The following is a 24,944-nucleotide window of genomic DNA, read 5'->3' as shown; positions in this document are numbered from 1 at the left end:
ATTGTTTAAAATAATAAAAAAATCCTAAGAAAAAGCAAGTAGGCTAGACCAGAAGTGTCAAACTTGTTTTCATGGAGGGCCACATCGCAGTCGTGGCTGCCCTTAGAGGGCCGTTTGTAACAATGCATGTAAGAATATAAAAATATAATCCTCTCATTTAGAGATGTCCGATAATGCACCGATGGCTTGGAATAACCTACAATCGAACATTAAACTTCAAACCCTAGTTACGTTGAATGAGTTTAAAGCTTCTGTGAAAGGACTGCAGTCTACCTTGTCTGTATGCACATGTGTCATGTGAGCAAGTTTTAATGTTGTAAATGTGATGTTTTATGTATTTGTTTACTGTTTTTAATGTAACCTTGCTGCTGCCCTCTTGGCCAGGTGTCCCTTGGAAAAGAGATCAAGGTCAAGGTCAAGGTTCAACTTTATTGTCCCCGCGGGGAAATTTGTCTTGGGCACAGTGCATCATTGCTTTCTTAACATACCCAAAAACAACAGAACAAAAACACAAGCACAGACACAACCACAACCATACAACTAACATTTAAACATCAGAACATGGAGCTTGATAGACATAGGTGGCACTTTGATGTAGGCATAAAATCTACAGTATGGAGATAAAGATAAAGTACCAGTGTGCATTGCACTAGAGCTCATGGATAAAGTGCTGTGTGCTAAAGTGCTTAGTTCTAAAGTGCTATGTGCTAAAGTGCTATGTGCTAAAAAAGTGCTAACCTATGTATTAAAATTCTATTGCACATTGTTGGTCAGCTTAATGGAGGCTGGAACAAATGATAATTTAAGGCGGTTAGATTTGCATAGTGGGACCCGGAGTCTTCTCCCTGATGGCAGGGTTCCATATTCAGGAAAGAGTGGGTGTTGTGAGTTGGAAATAATTTTCCCATTGAGATCAAAGATCTCAATGGGATTTTACCTGGTTAAATAAAGGCTAATAATAAATAATGGCTTTTTTGTCGATATCCGATATTCCGATATTGTCCAACTCTTAATTACCGATTCCGATATCAACCGATACCGATATACACAGTCGTGGAATTGACACATTATTATGCCTAAATTTGTTGTGATGCCCCGCTGGATGCATTAAACAATGTAACAAGATTTTCCAAAATAAATCAACTCAAGTTATGGAAAAAAAAATGCCAACATGGCACTGCCATATTTATTATTGAAGTCACAAAGTGCATTATTTTTTTTAACATGCCTCAAAACAGCAGCTTGGAAATTGGGACATGCTCTCCCTGAGAGAGCATGAGGAGGTTGAGGTGGGTGGGGTTGGGGGGGGGGGGGGCGGGGTTTAGGTGGGGGCGGGGGTGGGGGTGGGGGTAGGGGGTAGCGGGGGGTGTATATTGTAGCGTCCCGGAAGAGTTAGTGCTGCAAGGGGTTCTGGGTATTTGTTCTGTTGTGTTTATGTTGTGTTACAGTGGGGATGTTCTCCCGAAATGTGTTCGTCATTCTTGTTTGGTGTGGGTTCACAGTGTGGTGCATATTTGTAACAGTGTTAAAGTTGTTTATACGGCCACCATCAGTGTGACCTGTATGGCTGTTGACCAAGTATGCCTTGCATTCACTTGTGTGTGTGAAAAGCCGTATATATTATGTGATTGGGCCGGCACGCGAAGGCAGTGCCTTTAAGGTTTATTGACGCTCTGTACTTCTCCCTACGTCCGTGTACCAGCGGCGTTTTAAAAAGTCATGAATTTGACTTTTTGAAACCGATACCAATAATTTACGATATTACATTTTAAAGCATTTATCGGCCGATAATATCGGACTGCCAATATTATCGGACATCTGTAGTCTCATTATATTATTGCACAATTGCCTATGCATTTGGTTATTTGATTTTTGTACGTACAAATTGATGGATAACTTGCTTTGAAATCGTAAGTCAAGGTGACAAGCAGATATTTAAATATTCATTTTTATTTTTTACAAACTATAATACGGTATATAATAATTAGGGGTGCTAAATCTTTTTTTTTTTAATCACAAATGGATTGCGATTCTCATTCATCTCGATTGTAAATTGATGAACAATTAAAAAAAATCTAATTGTATTACATTTTTTTGACAAATTATTAAAAAACATTTTTTTACTTACTAGGTGCGCGTGTATGTCATACATCAGCAACCAAAAATAGGTTTTGTAACCTGTAAGCTGTTTTGTTAAGGTGTTATTATTATTATGCCAAAGAATACATTGCAAAAATCAGTTTGAATCGAGAATTGTGTTGAATCGAGTATCGAATTAGCAATAAAATCCCCACCCCACCTCTAACATATATATATATATAACATATATAAACATATATATTATTATTATAATCATTTATCATTGATTAGTTAGAATTGTTTTATTTTAGCGCTGTATGATTGTCTGAACTTTCATTTTTCATTACTTTTTATGAGTCCTTTCTTTTGCAATATATTTGATTAGTATTCATTTTTGTAATCTGCCTGACCTAAGACTTGTGATTAACACATGCTTTCATACTATTTGACAAGGTTTATCCTGTTAAACTGTAAGTAGGTTAGATATAATTATTGAATACAATTAAAATCAAGAGTACGATTATTAATTCAGTGTTAAGATTTGAGCGGGCCCCGGGCGCCTCTGTAGTGGAAAAGTTAGGCCCCAAGGTCAAACAGGATAACAACAAATTGGAAAGTCAGCACCCTCTAGGCATCTGCGTAAATGTTGCAAAAAAAACCTTTAATTAGGACTATTTCATTTTAAAAGAAACATTATGCCTCTCCAGAAGTAAAACAAAATTAATAAAAATAATAATGTAACAATATTTTTATCAAACTTTTTGTTACTATGAACAGTATTTTATTGTGTCAAACAAACAGAAGAAATCTAGACTTAAAGTCGTAGAGAATTTTCTTCAGCGCAGAAATTATGACTAACGTGGCAAAGCTGTATTTTTGTTTGCACTTAAATTATTTTGACAGTTTATGTAGGGAACACATATGTTATTATAGTTTATCATTTATCATTAATTAGTTAGAATTGTTTTATTTTAGCACTGTATGATTGTATGAACCTTAATTTTTTATTACTTTTTATGAGTCCTTTCTTTTGCAATATATTTGATTAGTATTCATTTTTGTAATCTGCCTGACCTAAGCCTTGTGACTAACACATGCTTTCATATTATTTGACAAGGTTCATCCTGTTAAACTGTAAGTAGGTTAGATATAATTATTGAATACGATTAAAATCAAGAGTACGATTATTAATTCAGTGTTAAGATTTGAGTGGGCCCCGGGCGTCTTTTGTAGTGGAAAAGTTGGGCCCCAAGGTCAAACAGGTTAACAACACATTGGAAAGTCAGCGCCCCCTAGGCATCTGCGTAAATGATGCAAAACCCCCCTTTAATTAGGACTATTTTATTTTAAAAGAAACATTATGCCTCTCCAGAAGTAATGAAATTAAATAATAATGTAACAATATTATTATCAATATTTGTGTTACTATGAACAGTATTCTATTGTGTTTGGGAAGGCAAACGATTACAATGGACTTATTTTCCTGTACAGTGGTCCCCCGCCACATCACACATGAAATATTGCAGCATCACGGATGTTTTCGGAATATTTGACCATTTTTTTGGTCCTAAACTAAGCATTTGCAAGCGTAAACATTGCTAGATTAACCATAAATATCAATACTACTGTACTATTGGCCACTAGATAAGACCAAATCAATCAGAGTGCACTGTTCACTGATTGGCTCGGCCTCAGGCAGTATGACTAAACTGGAATAAAAGAGTGTAAACGTGACTAAATTGTGTTCTTTCATGTCTAGATGGCTCTCATACAGTAATGTTGAAAAACACATTCAGCAGGCCGTAAATAGGTTTTTTATGCTCTAGCCACGAAAATGTTTGATTAGTAATTAATGATTCGTACAGTGCAGGAATTCATCTATCCATGTCCGGAACCAATTACCAGCGATAAACGAGGGACAACTGTATTGATAAATTGTTTGTGTATTTTATATATTTTATGTTAATTCACATGTATTTATTTTGATTAGAAATCGTTTTGAATAATTTTAATTTACAATAGGCCAGAGCACATGTGTCAAACTTACGGCCCGGGGGTTTGATCTGGTCCGCCACATTGTCACATGTGGCCTGCGACACCTTGGAAATAACCCTAACCCTAACCCTAACCCTAACCCTAACCCCTAACCCCAACCCCTAACCCTATCCCTAACCCTAACCCTAACCCTCAATAAAGCACCTCATCTTTCTCACTAAATGTACAAAACCCAAAACCAGTGAAGTTGGCACATTGTGTAATTCGTGAATAAAAACAGAATACAATGATTTGCAAATCCTTTTCAACTTCTATTCAATTGAATAAACTGCAGAGACAAAATATTTAATGTTCCAATTGAGAAACTTAGTTTTTTTTTTCAAATAATCATTGACTTAGAATTTGATGGCAGCAACACATTGCAAAAAAGTTGGCACAGGGGCAATTTTACCACTGTGTTACATGGCCTTTCCTTTTAACAGCACTCAGTAAACGTTTGGGAACTGAGGAGACCAATTTTTGAAGCTTTCAGGCGACGTTTCTGGGTGTTGTCGATAAATGGCTTTCGCTTTTTTTTTTAACTTGCACTTACAGATGTAGCAACCAACTGTAGTTACTGACAGTGATTTTCTGAAGTGTTCCTGAGCCCATGTGGTGATATCCTTTACACACTGATGTCGCTTTTTGATGCAGTTCCGCCTGAGGGATCGAAAATCACGGGCATTCAATGTTGGTTTACAGCCTTGCTGCTTACGTGCAGTGATTTCTCCAGATTCTCTGAACCTTTTGATGATATTACGGATCGTAGATGGTGAAATCCTCAAATTCCTTGCAATAGCTGGTTGAGAAATGTTCTTAAACAATTTGCTCACACATTTGTTCAAAAAAGTGGTGACCCTCACCCCATCCTTGTTTGTGAATGACTGAGCATTTCATGGAAGCTGCTTTTATATCCAATCATGGCACCCACCTGTTCCCAATCAACCTGTTCACCTGTGGGATGTTCCAAATAAGTGTTTGATGAGCATTCCTCAGCTTTCTCAGTCTTTTTTTGCCACTTGTGCCAGCTTTTTTTAAACACGTTGCAGGCATCAAATTCCAAATGAGCTAATATTTGCTAAAAATAACGTTTCCTAGTTTGAACGTTAAGTATCTTGTCTTTGCAGTCTATTCAATTGAATATAAGTTAAAAAGATTTGCAAATCATTGTATTCTGTTTTTATTTACCATTTACACAACGTGCCAACTTCACTGGTTTTGAGTTTTGTATGTGCTCTTCCAATTTGATAGAACAACTGCATGTCGGATGGTGCAACAAACTTTATGTTAAAATTTATTCCAAAAATGTTTTGGTTAAAATGAAAATAAATACTTAAATATGTGCTTGTCACCCTGACGTATGATTTCAAAGCAAATTATTCCTCTATTGTTGTATGTAAAAAATTTAGGGCTGTAAAATTATTATTATTGTTATAATCAAATGAATCACATTTGAAATGTGTATTAATTATGATTAATCAGAGTTGATTACTCGCTTGAATAATTTAAATTTAACCTAAAAAAAACTATTTGTACTAGAATATCATCCGTGCAGGAACGTATTCAAACATTTTACTTCAATGCTTGTTATGTATTTGCACAAAACTTTGTAGCAGTTTTTTTCTCAAGTTCTTTCAGGCTGTATTTTGGAGTGAAATTTGCCAGTGAACACACCAGTTTGAGTCTCCTCACTCATTTTTGTACTCACGTACGCATTGATCCGATCAATGATGGTATTGCGGTTAAGGTGAAAAAGCTTGTACCGTCAAAATAAATTGTGTGTGCATGATTAATGTGCTGATTTTGACAGCCCTAAAAAAATTACATGAATAAAATACATGGGCAATATAATAATAATCATGAGACGATTATGTCATATTTGCTGTTACTAGTGGTGCACAAAGGTGGCCCTTAATGAGAAGAGTTTGGCGCCCCTGGGCTAGTAAGTACAGTATATGCTCGTGTGCTGTATTGGATTCTATTATGTGCATTTCATGAAAAAAAACCATGATGAAATGCTATAAAAATCCTAATGGCTCCTGAGGTCCATTACCTGTGATTGTCTTGCAGGGTGCGCATCAGAGCCAAGCTGGGATGGTGGGATGGCTCGTGTCGCTGCGTAGGGGCTGAGGAGAAAAGGGTTGACAGACCAGCGCGTTGTAAGTCTAATGCACACATGCTATTAGGTGTAAATGCATGCTTAATATAATATGTGACACATCTATTTAAGAATGTAGCTTCTTCATACATGGGTATGGCTCACGAGAGGCTCTGGAGGATGCTATCAAGTTGTTTGGCGGAGAGAGGCTCGGGTGCAGATGGTGGACGGTTAAACAGTCTGTCAGTGGGTCCTGGGTCACATCGAGTGTGGATTTCATCTAAAGGAAATAACACATGGACCAGAGGCATTAACGCTGCACATTAACACCAATGTGTACAATACAAGCCCTGACAATTTCCGCTTTGCATAGATGAACTATTCATTTAACATTATTTTTATTATTACCGTATTTTTCGGACCATACACTGCAAAAAGTCAGTGTTCAAAAACAAGAAAAATAAAATACAAAAATGAGGGGTATTTTACTTGAACTAAGGAAAATGATCTGCCAATAGAACAAGAAAAGACTTTCCAAAACAAGTAAAATTAGCTAGCCTCAAAGAACCCAAAAATACCTTAAAATAAGTATATTCTCACTAATAACAAGTGCACTTTTCTTGGTAGAAAAAAAAAAAGAGACCTTTTTTCTCAATATGTTGAAAAATATTCTTAAATGAAGTAAATGCTAGTGCCATTATCTTGACGTAATGATATGCGCCCGGCATTACATTTCTTGAAACCAGCAAACTTACACTAAAAACTAGTTTATTTTTCTTAATGGAAGGCAACAAGGCAACCGCTTGTTACTCTCGGGGTCTCCTAGCAGCTCATATTGTCTAAAAATGCATTTTTCCATCGACAACATGACATCATCATGCCAAGTGCGTGCTCTTTCAGTCAATTAGTGCGCGAGGAATATATATATATATATATATATATATATATATATATATATATATATATATATATATATATATATATATGTATGTATGTATGTATGTATGTATGTATGTATGTATGTATGTATGTATGTATGTATGTATGTATGTATGTATATATATATATATATATATGTATGTATGTATGTATGTATATATATATATATGTATATATATATATATATATATATATATATATATATATATATATATATATATATATATTTATATATATATATACATACATACATACATACATATATATATATATACATACATACATACATACATACATACATACATACATACATATATATATATATATATATATATATATATATATATATATATATATATATATATATATATATATATATATATATATATATATACAGCCCGGGCCCCAGCCAAATTTTTCTTTATTGTAATTTTGAAGAATTCATCTGAATGTGCATGAACTATTTCTGTTCAAACTAGTTTGAACAGAAATAGGTTAAATGTTAAATGTTTAAATATTAACTGTCCGTTTACTATACTGTGCCAACTGTACTACTATATGAGTACCGTATTTTTCGGATTATAAGTCGCAGTTTTTTTCATAGTTTGTGCGATTTATACTCTGGAGCGGCTTATGTGTGAAATTATTAACACGTTACCGTAAAATATCAAATAATATTATTTAGCTCATACACGTAAGAGACTAGGCGTATATCAGCAATCGTCACACACACACGTCAACCAATAGAAATTTGGTGGGGGCGGGTCATGGCAGAAGTGCATTGTGAAAAAAAAGCTGCTAACTGCTACTACTTCCGTACCTATGAAAATTGATCATTTCAACATTGGCGGTAACTTCTAAAAACTGAGAAGGGCTGAACAAAAATGGCACTGAAAAGGAAATCATATACTGCAGGTTACAAGCTGGAAGTAGTGAAATATGCAGCAGAAAGAAAGTTTGGAGTAAGCGAGAAACTTGTAAGGGACTGGCGAAAAATTTCCCCCAAAAATGCGACTTATACTCGAGTGCGACTTATATGTTTTTTTCCTTCTTTATTATGCATTTTCGACTGGTGCGACTTATACTCCGAAAAATATGGTACGTATTTCGTATCAAATCAAATCAAATCAACTTTATTTATAAAGCACATTTAAGATTTACCACAGGGGTAGCCAAAGTGCTGTACAATGGGCAGGTTAAAAGATAATACGAGTACCGAGCAAACACAACACAACACAAACAGAACACGATAAAAAATAAATAAATAAAATAGAATAAATAAAAACATAAAAACATAAAAACAGGTTCACAGCAGGTGTATAATGGGGCGCCATTGCAGGATGGATATCACTCAGTGTTAAAAGCCATGGAATAAAAGTATGTTTTTAAGAGAGATTTAAAAACAGGAAGAGAGGAGGCTTGTCTAATACTCAGAGGTAGGTCGTTCCAGAGCTTGGGAGCAGCAGCGGCGAAAGCTCTGTCACCTCTAAGCTTCAGCCTTGTGTCAGGGACCGTCAACAGCAGCTGATCGGCTGATCTTAGGGATCGGGTGGGGCAGTAAGGCTGAAGGAGGTCGGAGAGATAGGTTGGCGCGAGGTTGTTTAGACATTTAAAAACAAATAAAAGGAGTTTAAAATTGATTCGATAACGCACAGGGAGCCAGTGAAGCACAGTACAATCCACCAAGCGGTGTGGCTTCATAGCTTACCAAAGTTGTATTAAAACATTTTGATAGAGTTTTGAGCGCCGTGTGTAATGTTCTATATTTTTAATGGAACATATAACATATTGGTGTTGTTTACTTGAGTCATATTGCAGTCTACACGTATCTCTTATGTGTGACTGCCATCTACTGGTCACACTTATCATTTCACCATGTACCAAATAAAATAGCTTCAAGGTCGGTAAGCACAACCAAAATTATTCCGTACATTAGGCGCACCGGGTTATAAGGCGCACTGTCGAGTTTTTAGAAAATGAAAGGATTTTAAGTGCGCCTTACAGTCCGAAAAATAGGAATGACTGTTGTTTGCATTTGTGTCACTAATATTTTGCCTCTGTCATGGAGCTAAACGGTTCTAATGCCAAATTATCTGCTCTCAGACTGTGCTTCAATATAATCACAAAGGCATTAGGTTTGACACAGCTTATGTATTGGACCTCATTTGAATAATGTGCATGTGCAGGTCAGAGAGTGAAACTTATGTGAAGAAAAATATGTTTATTGATGAGCAGAAAAGATGACTGGTTTGGTTCTAGCACAGGGATATTCAACTCAATTGTTTTGAGAGTTCCCTGTTCACTATTCGTCTTATTTTTTTAGAATCCAAAGAACCAGCGTCCTCTACAGTGGACATCTGATTGGTCTACTTATTTTGTCAAGAGTTGCAGGTGCGTTCTGTTGTTTTTAAGGACCTTCTGCAAAACGTGAGGCTCTCACAAGTTGTTGTTGTTTTAATGATGAAAAAAGAGAGGACCTAAAATGGAACCTTGAGGAACGCCACTAGTTTACTGTAACTAAAGAAGTTAAACAAATGACTACCAACTGCATCGGAAGTAAACACCTTAGTTACATAAATCACATTATGAAAAAAGCCTGGCTGCCAAAAGAGAGAGGACTTAAAGGGGTGCCTTGAGGAACACCTCAGTTATGTACATCACAAGTTTGGCCCCCAGTGTTCTTTGTTTGCCAGCAAGGTTGAACTGTCAATGCAAGGATCTGCCATTGCCAAATTAGTTTGCTTGCAATTTCGTTGTACAATGTACAATGACAATAAAGATATATTCTATTCTATTCTATTCTATTACAAGAGCAGGCTGGTGTTTGTTTTTAGAAATTTGCTGCAAAAAATCCAAAGTTTTCAACTGAACTCTATAGTGTCTTTGCTGGGCCGGATTTGGCCCCTCTAGTTGAAGAGCCTGTTTTAGAACATGAATATTGTATTTAGATTCAATTATTTACCAGAGTTTGAATGACTCTGGCACCTTCATCTTTTTTTAGTTCAAATAATCAGAATTAAGTGTTTGTTAAGTGGATCTAATTATCGCATCACTTATAAAAGTTACAAAGTAAAGACTTTTTGTTTGTGGGGAGCTTTATGAAATGTCGAGTCGGTATCTATGGTGATAGAAAAAGATATGCACCAATTTATCACCCCTCTTATTGCTAATATTCAGTAGGTAGATGTTAAACTGCTATGTTAAACATAGCTTTTTTATTCTTGGTCTTTGCTCAGAGTCAACACACTGAGTACTCAGGATTGATTGAGCTAATTCAGATAATTGTTCTGAAACTTAAATTCTGACTTTCCTGTTAAACCAACTCAGATGTCAGAGTTTGTTGAACCTCCTACCTGGAATACCCCCGAGTTCAGGCCTGGGCAATTATTTTGACTTGGGGGGCCAAATTTAGAGGAAAAAATGTGTCTGAGTGCTGGTATATCTGTCTGTCTCTGTATACATCCATCCATCCATCCATCCATCCATTTTCTACCGCTTGTCCCTTTCGGGGTCGCGCGGGGGGGTACACCCTGGACAAGTCACCACCTCATTGCAGGGCCAACACAGATAGACAGACAACATTCACACACTAGGGCCAATTTAGTGTTGCCAATCAACCTATCCCCAGGTGCATGTCTTTGGAGGTGGGAGGAAGCCGGAGTTTGTGAGGCACATGACTAACCCCATCGTGCTGCCCCTATGTATATGTATATGTATATGTATATGTATATGTATATGTATATGTATTTGTATATGTATATATATATATGTATGTATGTATGTATGTATGTATGTATGTATGTATATATATATGTATGTATGTATGTATGTATATATATAAAACTCCCAATCAAAGGATGTATGTATGTATGTATGTATGTATATGTATATGTATATGTACATGTATATATATATATATATATATATATATATATACATATATATATATGTGTATATGTATATATATATATATATATATGTATGTATATATGTATATATATGTATATATGCATATATATATATATGTATATATATATATATATATATATATATATATATATATATATATATATACATACATATATGTATATATATATATATATACACATACATATACATATATGTGTGTTTATATATATATATATATATATACATATATGTGTGTTTATATATATATATATATATATATATATATATATATATATATATATATATATATATATATATATATATATATATATATACATATATGTATATGTGTATATATATGTGTGTAAGCTGTAAAAATCTGCTGTACAGTATGTGTGCTTGGGTCCTATTTTTAAGAACTCTAATACAAAACCTCACAATAATGTCTGATTGAATGCTAAAAACGTTATGACAGACCGCCTTAAAAAATGGAATGGAATTTAAAAAAATTTCTACTGAATGAGACACCCAGAATGTACATGAAAATAAAGAATGTGGGATTTACAATATTAACTATGAACAATAAAACACTGAATATTGACAACATATGAACGTCACACCCCCTCTCCATCCACATATTTTACAGTCACGCAAAACGCATAAAAAATGCAACAAACAGCAAATTATCAACACGAAAGGTTAAAAAAAAACCCACCTACAATCTGATACATCTGATATATCACTAAGCTTTAGAACTTTGTTGTAAAAATCTCCTTCCGCGTCTGTCCCTGACACCCGCATTTCAGGCTGGCCGCTCTGGAAACACTCTGTGGAAACGCTCCCCGCCCACACTGCTTGGTGCCTCGTCTGAGCTGCTGTGACTTAGATTACCATAGTAACTAACTAGATTACCATAGTAACTAATTACATTACTATAGTAACCAGTATATCATGCAAAAGCGCAGATTCCAACCATTGAAATACTTTGTATAGTTCAAGACTTACGGTCGTTAGAAAACATCACTGCACATCATAATGGCAGCTACAATGTCCATCTTAAAGGGGAACATTATCACCAGACCTATGTAAGCATCAATATATACCTTGATGTTGCAGAAAAAAGACCATATATTTTTTTAACCGATTTCCGAACTCTAAATGGGTGAATTTTGGCGAATTAAACGCCTTTCTAATATTCGCTCTCGGAGCGATGACGTCACAACTTGGCGTCACATCGGGAAGCAATCCGCCATTTTCTCAAACACCGAGTCAAATCAGCTCTGTTATTCTCCGTTTTTTTCGACTGTTTTCCATACTTTGGAGACATCATGCCTCGTCGGTGTGTTGTCGGAGGGTGTAACAACACGAACAGGGACGGATTCAAGTTGGACCAGTGGCCCAAAGATGCGAAAGTGGCAAGAAATTGGACGTTTGTTCCGCACACTTTACCGACGAAAGCTATGCTACGACAGAGATGGCAAGAATGTGTGGATATCCTGCGACACTCAAAGCAGATGCATTTCCAACGATAAAGTCAAAGAAATCTGCCGCCAGACCCCCATTGAATCTGCCGGAGTGTGTGAGCAATTCAGGGACAAAGGACCTCGGTAGCACGGCAAGCAATGGCGGCAGTTGGTTCCCGCAGACGAGCGAGCTAAACCCCCTATCGACCCTAGCTTCCCTGGCCTGCTGACATCAACTCCAAAACTGGACAGATCAGCTTTCAGGAAAAGAGAGCGGATGAGGGTATGTCTACAGAATATATTAATTGACGAAAATTGGGCTGTCTGCACTCTCAAAGTGCATGTTGTTGCCAAATGTATTTCATATGCTGTAAACCTAGTTCATAGTTGTTAGTTTCCTTTAATGCCAAACAAACACATACCAATCGTTGGTTAGAAGGCGATCGCCGAATTCGTCCTCGCTTTCTCCCGTGTCGCTGGCTGTCGTGTCGTTTTCGTCAGTTTCGCTTGCATACGGTTCAAACCGATATGGCTCAATAGCTTCAGTTTCTTCTTCAATTTCGTTTTCGCTACCTGCCTCCACACTACAACCATCCGTTTCAATACATTCGTAATCTGTTGAATCGCTTAAGCCGCTGAAATCCGAGTCTGAATCCGAGCTAATGTCGCTATAGCTTGCTGTTCTTTCCGCCATGTTTGTTTGTGTTGGCTTCACTATGTGACGTCACAGGAAAATGGACGGGTGTTTATAACGATGGTTAAAATCAGGCACTTTGAAGCTTTTTTTAGGGTTATTGCGTGATGGGTAAAAACATTTTTTAAACTTTCGAAAAATATAATAAGCCACTGGGAACTGATTTTTAATGGTTTTAACCATTCTGAAATTGTGATAATGTTCCCCTTTAAAGATCTAAAAAAATGATTTGGGAATGTCCATATAAGTAAACACTGATTGATTGAGCTTCCTACTGTACCTTCTTCCGTAACTGTCTCTCCGCATTGGAATGGGACTTGACGTGCTTCCTCAGGGAGCTGGGATCGGTGTAGCGCTTGGCACAACCCGCCACTTGGCACGCGTACGGCTTCTGCACACCCCAGACAAGAGAGCATTGGGAAAAACGTGTCACGACCCCTGGAAGTAACCCTTTATGTGTGTTTTGTTGACTAGGGTTTATGCCGCTCACCCCGTCCAGGTGGGTGCGCTGGTGCTTGGCTCGGTCGCTGGAGTTGCTGAAAGCCTTGAAGCATCCCGGGTGCTGGCACTGGTACGGCTTCTCCCCCGTGTGGCTGCGCAGGTGGATCTTGAGATTTTCCAGGCGGGAGAAGGCCTTCTTGCAGCCCTTGAACTGCGGAAAAAGAAACGCGGTAGGTCCACATCACATGGTGCGGTTTTTTCATTTGCATAGATTTGATAAGACCTTAGCCTCTTTTTTTGTCTTCCTCTGAGAGCTTTCTGGATTTTACTCACGCAGGCTGCTCGGCCTTGTTGTGTGGGTGGAAATGCAAATGCAAAAGAACCCCACAAACATTCATTTAGTCTCCTACCAGCACGGACGCCTAATAACCAGTCCTCATTGCTTTTTCTTCCATGTATAGAAAGCTTATTTTTAATATGCCCTTTTTTCCTGGTCAATGTTTGGATAACGACGCAGAACCACCATATTGCTGCAGGGATGCGGCGACCTGTGCATAATGACGCTATTTAACATCATTTAATACCGACAAACTTAATGTTTCATTGCACGAGGCGGTCAGATGTTGCTAATGTCAAGAAAATTCAGTTGCCATCTTAAATATGCTGAACTATTATTAAGACTAATACATCTAGCAGCCAGCAGGGGTCAGCGTTCATACAAATCCTGTATCAGTGCCTTGTCATTTTTCTGTTGTCAGACAGGCTGACAAAAGTAGGAGTAAGTCAATGTATCGCAGGTCTCAGGTCTTGGATCCCAAATCCGAGTCAATTCTCGAGACAAGACCGGTTAAGTCAAGTCTGGAGTTATTTTTGAGTCCTTCCAAGTCATTGACACTGTGAAGTCATTACTGGAGCTACAATATTATGACACTTATCTTAACCATGATCCAATCTACTGTTTTAAACATATATATATATATATATATATATATGTCTTAATAAGGTTATCCAAAAAATAGTGCTCGATACCGTAGTAGAGCGCAATATATGTATGTGTGGGAAAAAAAATCACAAGACTACTTCATCTCTACAGGCCTGTTTCATGAGGGGGTTCCCTCAATCATCAGGAGATTTCCTGATGATTGAGGGAACCCCCTCATGAAACAGGCCTGTAGAGATGAAGTAGTCTTGTGATTTTTTTCCCCACACATACACATATATATATATATATATATATATATATATATATATATATATAGTACAGACCAAAAGTTTGGACACACTTTCTCCTCATTCAATGCGTTTTCTTTATTTTCATGACTATTTACAATGTAGATTGTCACCCTTTGCTCTGATTACTCTTGGCATTCTCTCGATGAACTTCAAGAGGTAGTGACCTGAAATTGTTTTTTAACAGTCTTGAAGGAGTTAGCTAATTGAGAGGATGCCAAGAGTGTGCAAAGCAGTAATCAGAGCAAAGGGTGGCTATTTTGAAGAAACTAAAATATAAAACATGTTTTTAGTGATTCCAGTACATAAGTACATAACAAAAAAAGGTAAAAAGTATTGTAAGTAAGTACTGTCATTTAAAAAAACAAAAAAACAGTAGTTATGTACAGTACAGGCCAAACGTTTGGACACACCTTCTCCTCATTCAATGCGTTTTCTTTATTTTTATGACTATTTACATTGTAGATTGTCACTCTTTGCTCTGATTACTGCTCTGCACACTCTTGGCATTCTCTCAATGAGCTTCAAGAGGTAGTCACCTGAAATGGTTTTCCAACAGTCTTGAAGGAATTAGCTCATTGAGAGGATGCCAAGAGTGTGCAAAGCCGTAATCAGAGCAAAGGGTGACTATTTTGAAGAAACTAGAATATAAAACACGGTTTTTAGTTATTTCAGTACATAATAAAAAAAGGTAAAAAGCATTTTACTGCGAAAATAACTTAAGTAGTGTACTGTCATCTAAAAAAAAAACAGTAGTTATGTACAGTACAGGCCAAACGTTTGGACACACCTTCTCCTCATTCAATGCGTTTTCTTTATTTTCATGACTATTTACATTGTAGATTGTCACTCTTTGCTTTGATTACTGCTTTGCACACTCTTGGCATTCTCTCGATGAGCTTCAAGAGGTAGTCACCTGAAATGGTTTTCCAACAGTCTTGAAGGAGTTAGCTCATTGAGAGGATGCCAAGAGTGTGCAAAGCAGTAATCAGTGAAAAGGGTGGCTATTTTGAAGGAACTAGAATATAAAACATGTGTTTTAGTTATTTCAGTACATAACAAAAAAAAGTAAAAACCATTTTACTGCAAAAAAAGAACTTAAGTAGTGTACTGTCATTTAAAAAAAAAAAACAGTAGTTATGTACAGTACAGGCCAAAAGTTTGGACACACCTTCCCCTTATTCAAAGCATTTTCTATATTTTCATGACTATTTACATTGTAGATTGTCACTCTTTGCTCTGATTACTGCTTTGCACACTCTTGGCATTCTCTTGATGAGCTTCAAGAGGTAGATCACCTGAAATTGTTTTCCAACAGTCTTGAAGGAGTTAGCTCATTGAAAGGATGCCAAGAGTGTGCAAAGCAGTAATGAGAGCAAAGGGTGGCTATTTTGAAGAAACTAGAATATAAAACATGTTTTTTAGTTATTTCAGTACATAACAAAAAGAGGTAAAAAGCATTTTACTGCGAAAAGAACTTAAGTAGAGTACTGTCATTAAAAAAAAAAACAGTAGTTATGTACAGTACAGGCCAAAAGTTTGGACACACCTTCTCCTCATTCAATGTGTTTTCTTTATTTTCATGACTATTTACATTGTAAATTGCCACTCTTGGCATTCTCTCGATGAGCTGCAAGAGGTGACATGGTTTTCCAACAGTCTTGAAGGAGTTAGCTCATTGAGAGAATGCCAAGAGTGTGCAAAGCAGTAATCAGAGCAAAGGGTGGCTATTTTGAAGAAAGTAGAATATAAAACATCCATCCATCCGCTTGTCCCTTTTTTGGGGTCGCGGGGGGTGCTGGCCTATCTCAGCTGCATTTGGGCGGAAGGCGGGGTACACCCTGGACAAGTCGCCCCCTCATCGCAGAATATAAAAAATGTTTTTTAGTTATTTCAGTACATAAGTACATAACAAAAAAAGGTAAAACGTATTTTACTGCAAAAAAGAACTTAAGTAGTGTACTGTCATCTAAAAAAAAAGCAGTAGTTATGTACAGTACAGGCCAAAAGTCTGGACACACCTTCTCCTCATTCAATGCGTTTTCTTTATTTTCATGACTATTTACATTGTAGATTGTCACCTTTTGCTCTGATTACTGCTTTGCACACTCTTGGCATTCTCTCGATGAGCTTCAAGAGGTAGTCACCTGAAATGGTTTTCCAACAGTCTTGAAGGAGTTAGCTCATTGAGAGGATGCCAAGAGTGTGCAAAGCAGTAATCAGGGCAAAAGGTGGCATTTTTGAAGAAACTAGAATATAAAACGTGTTTTTTAGTTATTTCAGTACATAAGTACATAACAAAAAAAGGTAAAAAGCATTTTACTGCAAAAAAGAACTTAAGTTATGTACAGTACAGGCCAAACGTTTGGACACACCTTCTCCTCATTCAAAGCATTTTCTTTATTTTCCTGACTATTTACTATTGTAGATTGCCACTCTTTGGTCTGATTACTGCTTTGCACACTCTTGGCATTCTCTCGATGAGCTTCAAGAGGTAGTCACCTGAAATGGTTTTCCAACAGTCTTGAAGGAGTTAGCTCATTGAGAGGATGCCAAGAGTGTGCAAAGCAGTAATCAGAGCAAAGGGTGGCTATTTTGAAGAAACTAGAATATAAAACATCCATCCATCCGTTTTCTACCGCTTGTCCCTTTTTTGGGGTCGGGGGGGTGCTGGCCTATCTCAGCTACATTCGGGCGGAAGGCGGGGTACACCCTGGACAAGTCGCCAACTCATCGCAGAATATAAAACATGTTTTTTTAGTTATTTCAGTACATAAGTACATAACAAAAAAAAGGTAAAAATCATTTTATTGCAAAAAAGAACTTAAGTAGAGTACTGTCATTTAAAAAAAAACAAAAAAAAACAGTACTTATGTACAGTACAGGCCAAACGTTTGGACACACCTTCTCATTCAATGTGTTTTCTTTATTTTCATGACTATTTACATTGTAGATTGTCACTGAAGGCATAGTGGCCCCCGCGACCCCAAAAAGGGACAAGCGGTAAACAATGGTTGGATGGGTGGATTGTGACTGAAGGCATCAAAACTATGAATGAACACATGTGGAGTTATGTACTTAACAAAAAAAGGTGAAATAACTGAAAACATGTTTTATATTCTAGTTTCTTCAAAATAGCCACTTTTTGCTCTGAATACTGCTTTGCACACTCTTGGCACTCTCTCGATGAGCTTCAAGCACACCTGTGAAGTGAAAACCATTATTTAGGTGACCACCTCTTGAAGCTCATCGAGAGAATGCCAAGAGTGTGCAAAAAGTGTGCATGTCTTGAAGCACCTCTTCCTGAGGGAGTTAATAGCTTCACCTTTATCTTTAGGTTTTTAAGCCAAAATGCGTCCGTTCTCCCTTTTCTGTCTACACACCGTGTCTGCTTGTAAGTACTCCGTGATTGTGCGCTCCCGAATATGCTCCTCTGCTTGTAAAACCAGCAATGTCATGATGCGACGATGGCGAAAAATGGCGAACCTGTACTTTTCAAACAGAGTATATCACCGTTTTTGATTCATTAGTACCACAATAGTAGAGATGTCCGATATATCGGACTGCCGATATTAACGGCCGATAAATGCTTTAAAATGTAATATCGGAAATTATCGGTATTGGTTTCGAAAAGTAAAATTTATGACTTTATAAAACACCGCTGTGTACACGGACGTAGGGAGAAGTACAGAGCGCCATAAACCTTAAAAAAAAACTAATATCTACGTTTTTCACAAACACAAGTGAATGCAATGCATACTTGGTCAACAGCCATACAGGTCACACTGAGGGTGGCCGTATAAACAACTTTAACACTGTTACAAATATGCGCCACACTGTGAACCCACACCAAACAAGATTGACAAACACATTTCGGGAGAACATCCGCACCGTAACACAACATAAACACAACAGAACAAATACCCAGAACCCCTTGCAGCGCTAACTCTTCCGGGACGCTACAATATACACCCCCCGCTGACCCCCCACCTCAACCTCCTCATGCTCTCTCAAGGGAGAGCATGTCCCAAATTCCAAGCTGCTGTTTTGAGGCATGTTAAAAAAAATAATGCACTTTGTGACTTCAATAATAAATATGGCAGTGCCATGTTGGCATTTTTTTCCATAACTTGAGTTGATTTATTTTGGAAAACCTTGTTACATTGTTTAATGCATCCAGCGGGGCATCACAACAAAATTAGGCATAATAATGTGTTAATTCCACGACTGTATATATTGGTATTGGTTGATATCGGAATCGGTAATTAAGAGTTGGACAATATCGGATATCGGCAAAAAAGCCATTATCGGACATCTCTACACAATACTATACTAGTACCGGTATACCGTACAACCAGTGACGTGCGGTCACTGGAGGCAGGTGAGGCGGGGCCTCACCTGCCATCATGGAAAGAAAAAAAGTGTAAAAAGAAAAAGAATTAATTAAATTGTTATATGTATTTAGTGATTATACTATAAAGTTATTTTCCATTTAACTTCACCAGTTTTAGATTATTTTTATTCAAAATCGCTGAATTTTCACATTTGCCGTTCAAATACCGAGAAGAGACGGTGCGGTGATCAGCAGCCAGTTGAGGCACGTCACTCAGTTGTGCCTCAACATGGATTGCGGACTCGGCTAACTGCTGGCCTGCTGTGCAGTGAGACCGTATTGCTATATGAATTATATTATACATTTCCATAGTTTAGTTAGCTGAGGTATATAATGTACAGTGTATTTTGTCAACAACTGTATGTGTGTAAAGTATTTCTTGTGCTGAGCAATCATAAAACTGCTGCGAAGACGCACTGTGTGAGGCTCGCAGTAATCCCGCCTCCTGGTGCCGGTTAATGCATCCCTGCCGCAGAATGCACCCCCCGATGGGAGCGCCACACCAACCAAAGCCCACACCCAAACCCTCCACGTGCAAGACCGAATCCACCCAAAAAAAGTCACTTAACAAGAAGCCAAAAAGTGCAAAAACAGCATTGCTCGCGCCGGAGGAGCCGTGAACGACTGCAGGGACACAACATTAGGTACACCTGCAGACTGCAGCACGGATTTCATATTTCATTCATTCACAACTCCTCCAACATGAACACCACTGTTCCCACACTTATAAGTAAAGGTAAGACCATAATAACGTTTTTTTTTATTAAATGTGCTTTTTTGTGTGCTACAGTTTGTATGTGTAAAGTTAAAGTTAAGTTAAAGTACCAATGATTGTCACACACACACTAGGTGTGGTGAAATTTATCCTCTGCGTTTGACCCATTCCTTGATCACTCCCTGGGAGGTGAGGGGAGCAGTGGGCAGCAGCGGCGCCGCGCCCGGGAATAATTGTTGGTGATTTAACCCCCAATTCCAACCCTTGATGCTGAGTGCCAAGCAGGGAAGAATGCTGGTATGAGCTTTTAAACATAACCCTTTAACTGCTGCCAATCAAATGGTGAATAAGATACTCTTTAGGGTTCATATGTTTGTAAATCTGACTGTGATGAAGTCAGTGCCTCACCAGCCATCAACCTCACCGCACGTCACTGCGTACAACCCTAATGTGAATATATGCATGGATATGTATATAAAGTTAAATCAATTAAAAAAATTCCCACGGGGGTGACAGACCACCTGCTAAAAACCTCTGGACAAGAGAGAATGCACAATGACGACAACAAGTACTCGCATACTTTTCATATTACTTGGCGGATGCTCGGACTTGACCTGGTTACTGTACTGCGATGCAAACTTGTAACGTGGGCAAGATATTCAAACATATATCGACATTGTCTTTGAAATATATGTTGTGTGTCGCAGTCCACACCTCTGCGAATCGCATCAACCTTGAATAGAGTCAACGTTTACTCGCCAACTGGCTCCAACATTGGGTACACCTGCACCATCAAATAGGACATGGATTGATGCCCTTCAAAGCAATAAATGTCACATTTTTGCAACATCATGCAAAACCGATGACTCCATGGCTAAAATATGCAAGAGTTTACTTCCTGTTTGCAGGGGGCAGCTGGAATGTCCTCCCCTTATGAAGAAAATACACAGCGCGTGTCCTATTTTGTTGTTCTTGCTCCGAGACTGGCATTCCTAACATTCTCATACCTTTTGGTCATTTATTGTTCAGTCAAGGTACTCCTTAGCTCACCGCATGTTTTTCCGGGATAATTAATTTTAGTCCAGCAATCTTACCCCCCCCCCCCCCCCCACCCCCCCGCCCCCGATATAATGAAGTTAACAGATGTGTTTACAGACGGCGTGTGAAATAAATTGAAATGGTTGCACCGAATAAGAAAAGTAATATTTTTTTACACGCTTAACAAGAGATGAAGAGGCTGTCAAGGTTTTTATTCACCAATATGTTTTTTATATTGGGGAAGATGCCTCATGCTTAAAGCACCGCAATAAAGGTTACCCCAAAAAACACCATAATAAACATCAATGACACATTGTTGTACATAATGCATACTTGCCAACCTTGAGGTGGGGGGTGGGGGCGTGGTTGGGGGCGTGGTTAAGATATATATATATATATATATATATATATATATATATATATATATATATATATATATATAAGAAATACTTGACTTTCAGTGAATTCTAGCTATATATATTTATTTTATTACATATATATATATATATATATAAATAAATAAAAGAAATACTTGAATTTCAGTGATCATTTATTTACACATATACACACACATAACACTCATCTACTCATTGTTGAGTTAAGGGTTGAATTGTCCATCCTTGTTCTATTCTCTGTCACTATTTCAGAACACACACATTATACAAATATACATTATAAAATCAATAAGAAAACGGGAGCTCTGATTTGGGAGTCTGAATTAGGATCAGAAGTTCCTATATAAACATTGCGCACTCACGTCGCCTTTTTGTATTGATTACTGCAGCTGTGCACTGGATTCATTCACAAATACAAACTACAACTCACGAACACTTTAGAGTTAGGCTCCACCATCAGAATGTGTACTTAAACTTATAAAGATCACATGGATATTATTCAGTGAGTTGATTCACCAAAACTAACCTGTTATACAGGAGGAAAAAGCACACAGGACGTTTCAATTGTTCACAGACTGGTCGCGCTCATCAGAATGACAAGACACTTCCGGTCTGCAGGTGATAGCATTCAATTGGGAAGAAACGCCCTACTGCCCCCTACTGACCAATGTGAATACTGATAAATGTGTAATGACAGCTCCAAAAACGAATTCAAACCACAAAATAAAATAAATAAATCAACACAAAAATGTGACACATTATGGGTGGGTCACATATGCATGTACAGTAGATGGCAGTATTGTCCTGTTTAAAAGTGTCACAACATTGCTGTTTACGGCAGCGAACTGCTTTAGGTAGACGAAAACTTGACTGCTGTTGTTGTGTGTTGTTACCGCGCTGGGAGGACGTTAATGAAACTGCCTAGCAATAAACACACATAAGAAACCAAGAACTCGCCCTCCATCATTAGCTGTTTATATTGTGAGAAAGCGGACGTGAGAACAGGCTGTCAACACGTCACTCAGGTCCGCATGGAGCTGGAGGGGGCGTGGCCTCCAGCTCCGCCTGAATTTCGGGAGATTTTCGGGAGAAAATTTGTCCCGGGAGGTTTTCGGGAGAGGCGCTGAATTTCGGGAGTCTCCCGGAAAATCCGGGAGGGTTGGCAAGTATGACATAATGGCATCATTTCTGAACGGGACATGCGGTAGAAAATGGATGGATGGATGGACGTTCTTTTTTTTCTACATTTTGGACACGCATTCCCAATGCTTTTTAATCAGAATATGTTGCGAAACGTTTGACGTTTGCTACTGTATCATATCATAGTGCCAAGCAACTATTGGGCTGAAAATAATCTAATAAGGGGTGTTAAACTCCTTTTAGCCTCATTACAAACCCCGTTTCCATATGAGTTGGGAAATTGTGTTAGATGTAAATATAAACGGAATACAATGATTTGCAAATCCTTTTCAACCCATATTCAATGGAATGCACTACAAAGACAACATATTGGATGTTCAAACTCATGAACTTTATTTTTTTTTGCAAATAATAATTAACTTAGAATTTCATGGCTGCAACACGTGCCAAAGTAGTTGGGAAAGGGCATGTTCACCACTGTGTTACATCACCTTTTCTTTTAACAACACTCAGTAAACGTTTGGGAAATGAGGAGACACATTTTTGAAGCTTCTCAGGTGGAATTCTTTCCCATTCTTGCTTGATGTACAGCTTAAGTTGTTCAACAGTCCGGGGGTCTCCGTTGTGCTATTTTAGGCTTCATAATGCGCCACACATTTTCAATGGGAGACAGGTCTGGACTACAGGCAGGCCAGTCTAGTACCCGCACTCTTTTACTATGAAGCCACGTTGATGTAACACGTGGCTTGGCATTGTCTTACTGAAATAAGCAGGGGCGTCCATGGTAACGTTGCTTGGAAGGCAACATATGTTGCTCCAAAACCTGTATGTACCTTTCAGCATTAATGGTGCCTTCACAGATGTGTAAGTTACCCATGTCTTGGGCACTAACACACCCCCATACCATCACAGATGCTGGCTTTTCAACTTTGCGCCTATAACAATCCGGATGGTTCTTTTCCTCTTTGGTCCGGAGATCACGACGTCCACAGTTTCCAAAAACAATTTGAAATGTGGACTTCGTCAGACCACAGAACACTTTTCCACTTTGTATCAGTCCATCTTAGATGAGCTCAGGCCCAGCAAAGCTGACGGCGTTTCTGGGTGTTGTTGATAAACGGTTCTCGCCTTGCATAGGAGAGTTTTAACTTGCACTTACAGATATAGCGACCAACTGTAGTTACTGACAGTGGGTTTTTGAAGTGTTCCTGAGCCCATGTGGTGATATCCTTTACACACTGGTGTCGCTTGTTGATGCAGTACAGCCTGAGGGATTGAAGGTCACGGGCTTAGCTGCTTACGTGGAGTGATTTCTCCAGATTCTCTGAACCCTTTGATGATATTACGGAGCGTAAATGGTGAAATCCCTAAATTCCTTGCAATAGCTGGTTGAGAAAGGTTTTTCTTAAACTGTTCAACAATTTGCTCACACATTTGTTGACAAAGTGGTGACCCTTGCCCCGTCCTTGTTTGTGAATGACTGAGCATTTCATGGAATCTACTTTTATACCCAATCATGGCACCCACCTGTTCCCAATTTGCCTGTTCACCTGTGGGATGTTCCAAATAAGTGTTTGATGAGCATTCCTCAACTTTATCAGTATTTATTGCCACCTTTCCCAACTTCTTTGTCACGTGTTGCTGGCATCAAATTCTAAAGTTAATGATTATTTGCACAAAAAAAAATGTTTATCAGTTTGAACATCAAATATGTTGTCTTTGTAGCAACTGAATATGGGTTGAAAATGATTTGCAAATCATTGTATTCCGTTTATATTTACATCTAACACAATTTCCCAACTCATATGGAAACGGGGTTTGTACATACTGTATATGTATTGTTGCATTTGAACAATTGTATTGTTGATAATAGAGGTAAATTATTGTTATTAATCATTATCAATAGTGCTATTGGTATTTGTATTGCTTCATTTGTAGTGTAATAATGTTCATTGTCATTTCTGTATTATTATTTATTTCACAAACTGCTTCTTTGCTATCACTTTTATTATCATATTTGTACATATCCTTTTCGCTGATGTTGTTGTTGTTGTTGTTGTCTCTTTGTTTCATCCCCCTCTTGTCCCCGCAATTTCCCCCCTGTTAAAATCCTGTTGACTGAGCTGCCAGTTTTTGATTTTAAAATCTACGGTTGTTGTTTTAACGGTGTATTACTGTAAATGGAAAGACGGTACATTTGTTTTTGCGGTAGAAAAACTGGCAGCTTAGTTGCCAGAATAAAAAAAGAACTTGCACCAAAAAAATGCTGGGTTGTTTTGATAACCCAATTTATGAGTTGCTAGTGTTGGGTTACATTTTGCAGTTATTTTCATGAATAGCAATCCATTTTTTGGGTTATACGGGTATTATTTGAAC

The 24,944-nt window shown here is 37.8% G+C and overlaps 1 protein-coding gene across 1 annotated transcript in view; it reads right to left on the bottom strand.

Annotated features, from left to right (window-relative positions):
• The window catches only part of glis3 (GLIS family zinc finger 3), a 64,241-nt gene that overhangs the window by 15,361 nt on the left and 23,936 nt on the right, over positions 1-24,944 (bottom strand). Inside the window, exons 4-7 of the mRNA XM_072912067.1 lie at positions 13,707-13,868; positions 13,497-13,607; positions 6,362-6,491; positions 6,167-6,239 (exon numbers count right to left, since the gene is read on the bottom strand). Of these exons, the coding sequence (XP_072768168.1) occupies positions 6,167-6,239; positions 6,362-6,491; positions 13,497-13,607; positions 13,707-13,868 (476 nt within the window). The remainder of the gene's footprint in view (positions 1-6,166; positions 6,240-6,361; positions 6,492-13,496; positions 13,608-13,706; positions 13,869-24,944) is intronic.

The sequence above is a fragment of the Nerophis lumbriciformis genome, linkage group LG32 (genome assembly GCF_033978685.3).
Source record: "Nerophis lumbriciformis linkage group LG32, RoL_Nlum_v2.1, whole genome shotgun sequence".
NCBI lineage: Eukaryota > Metazoa > Chordata > Actinopteri > Syngnathiformes > Syngnathidae > Nerophis > Nerophis lumbriciformis.
Note: the sequence above shows the minus strand (reverse complement) of the source record. Positions and strands in the feature narration are given on the sequence as shown.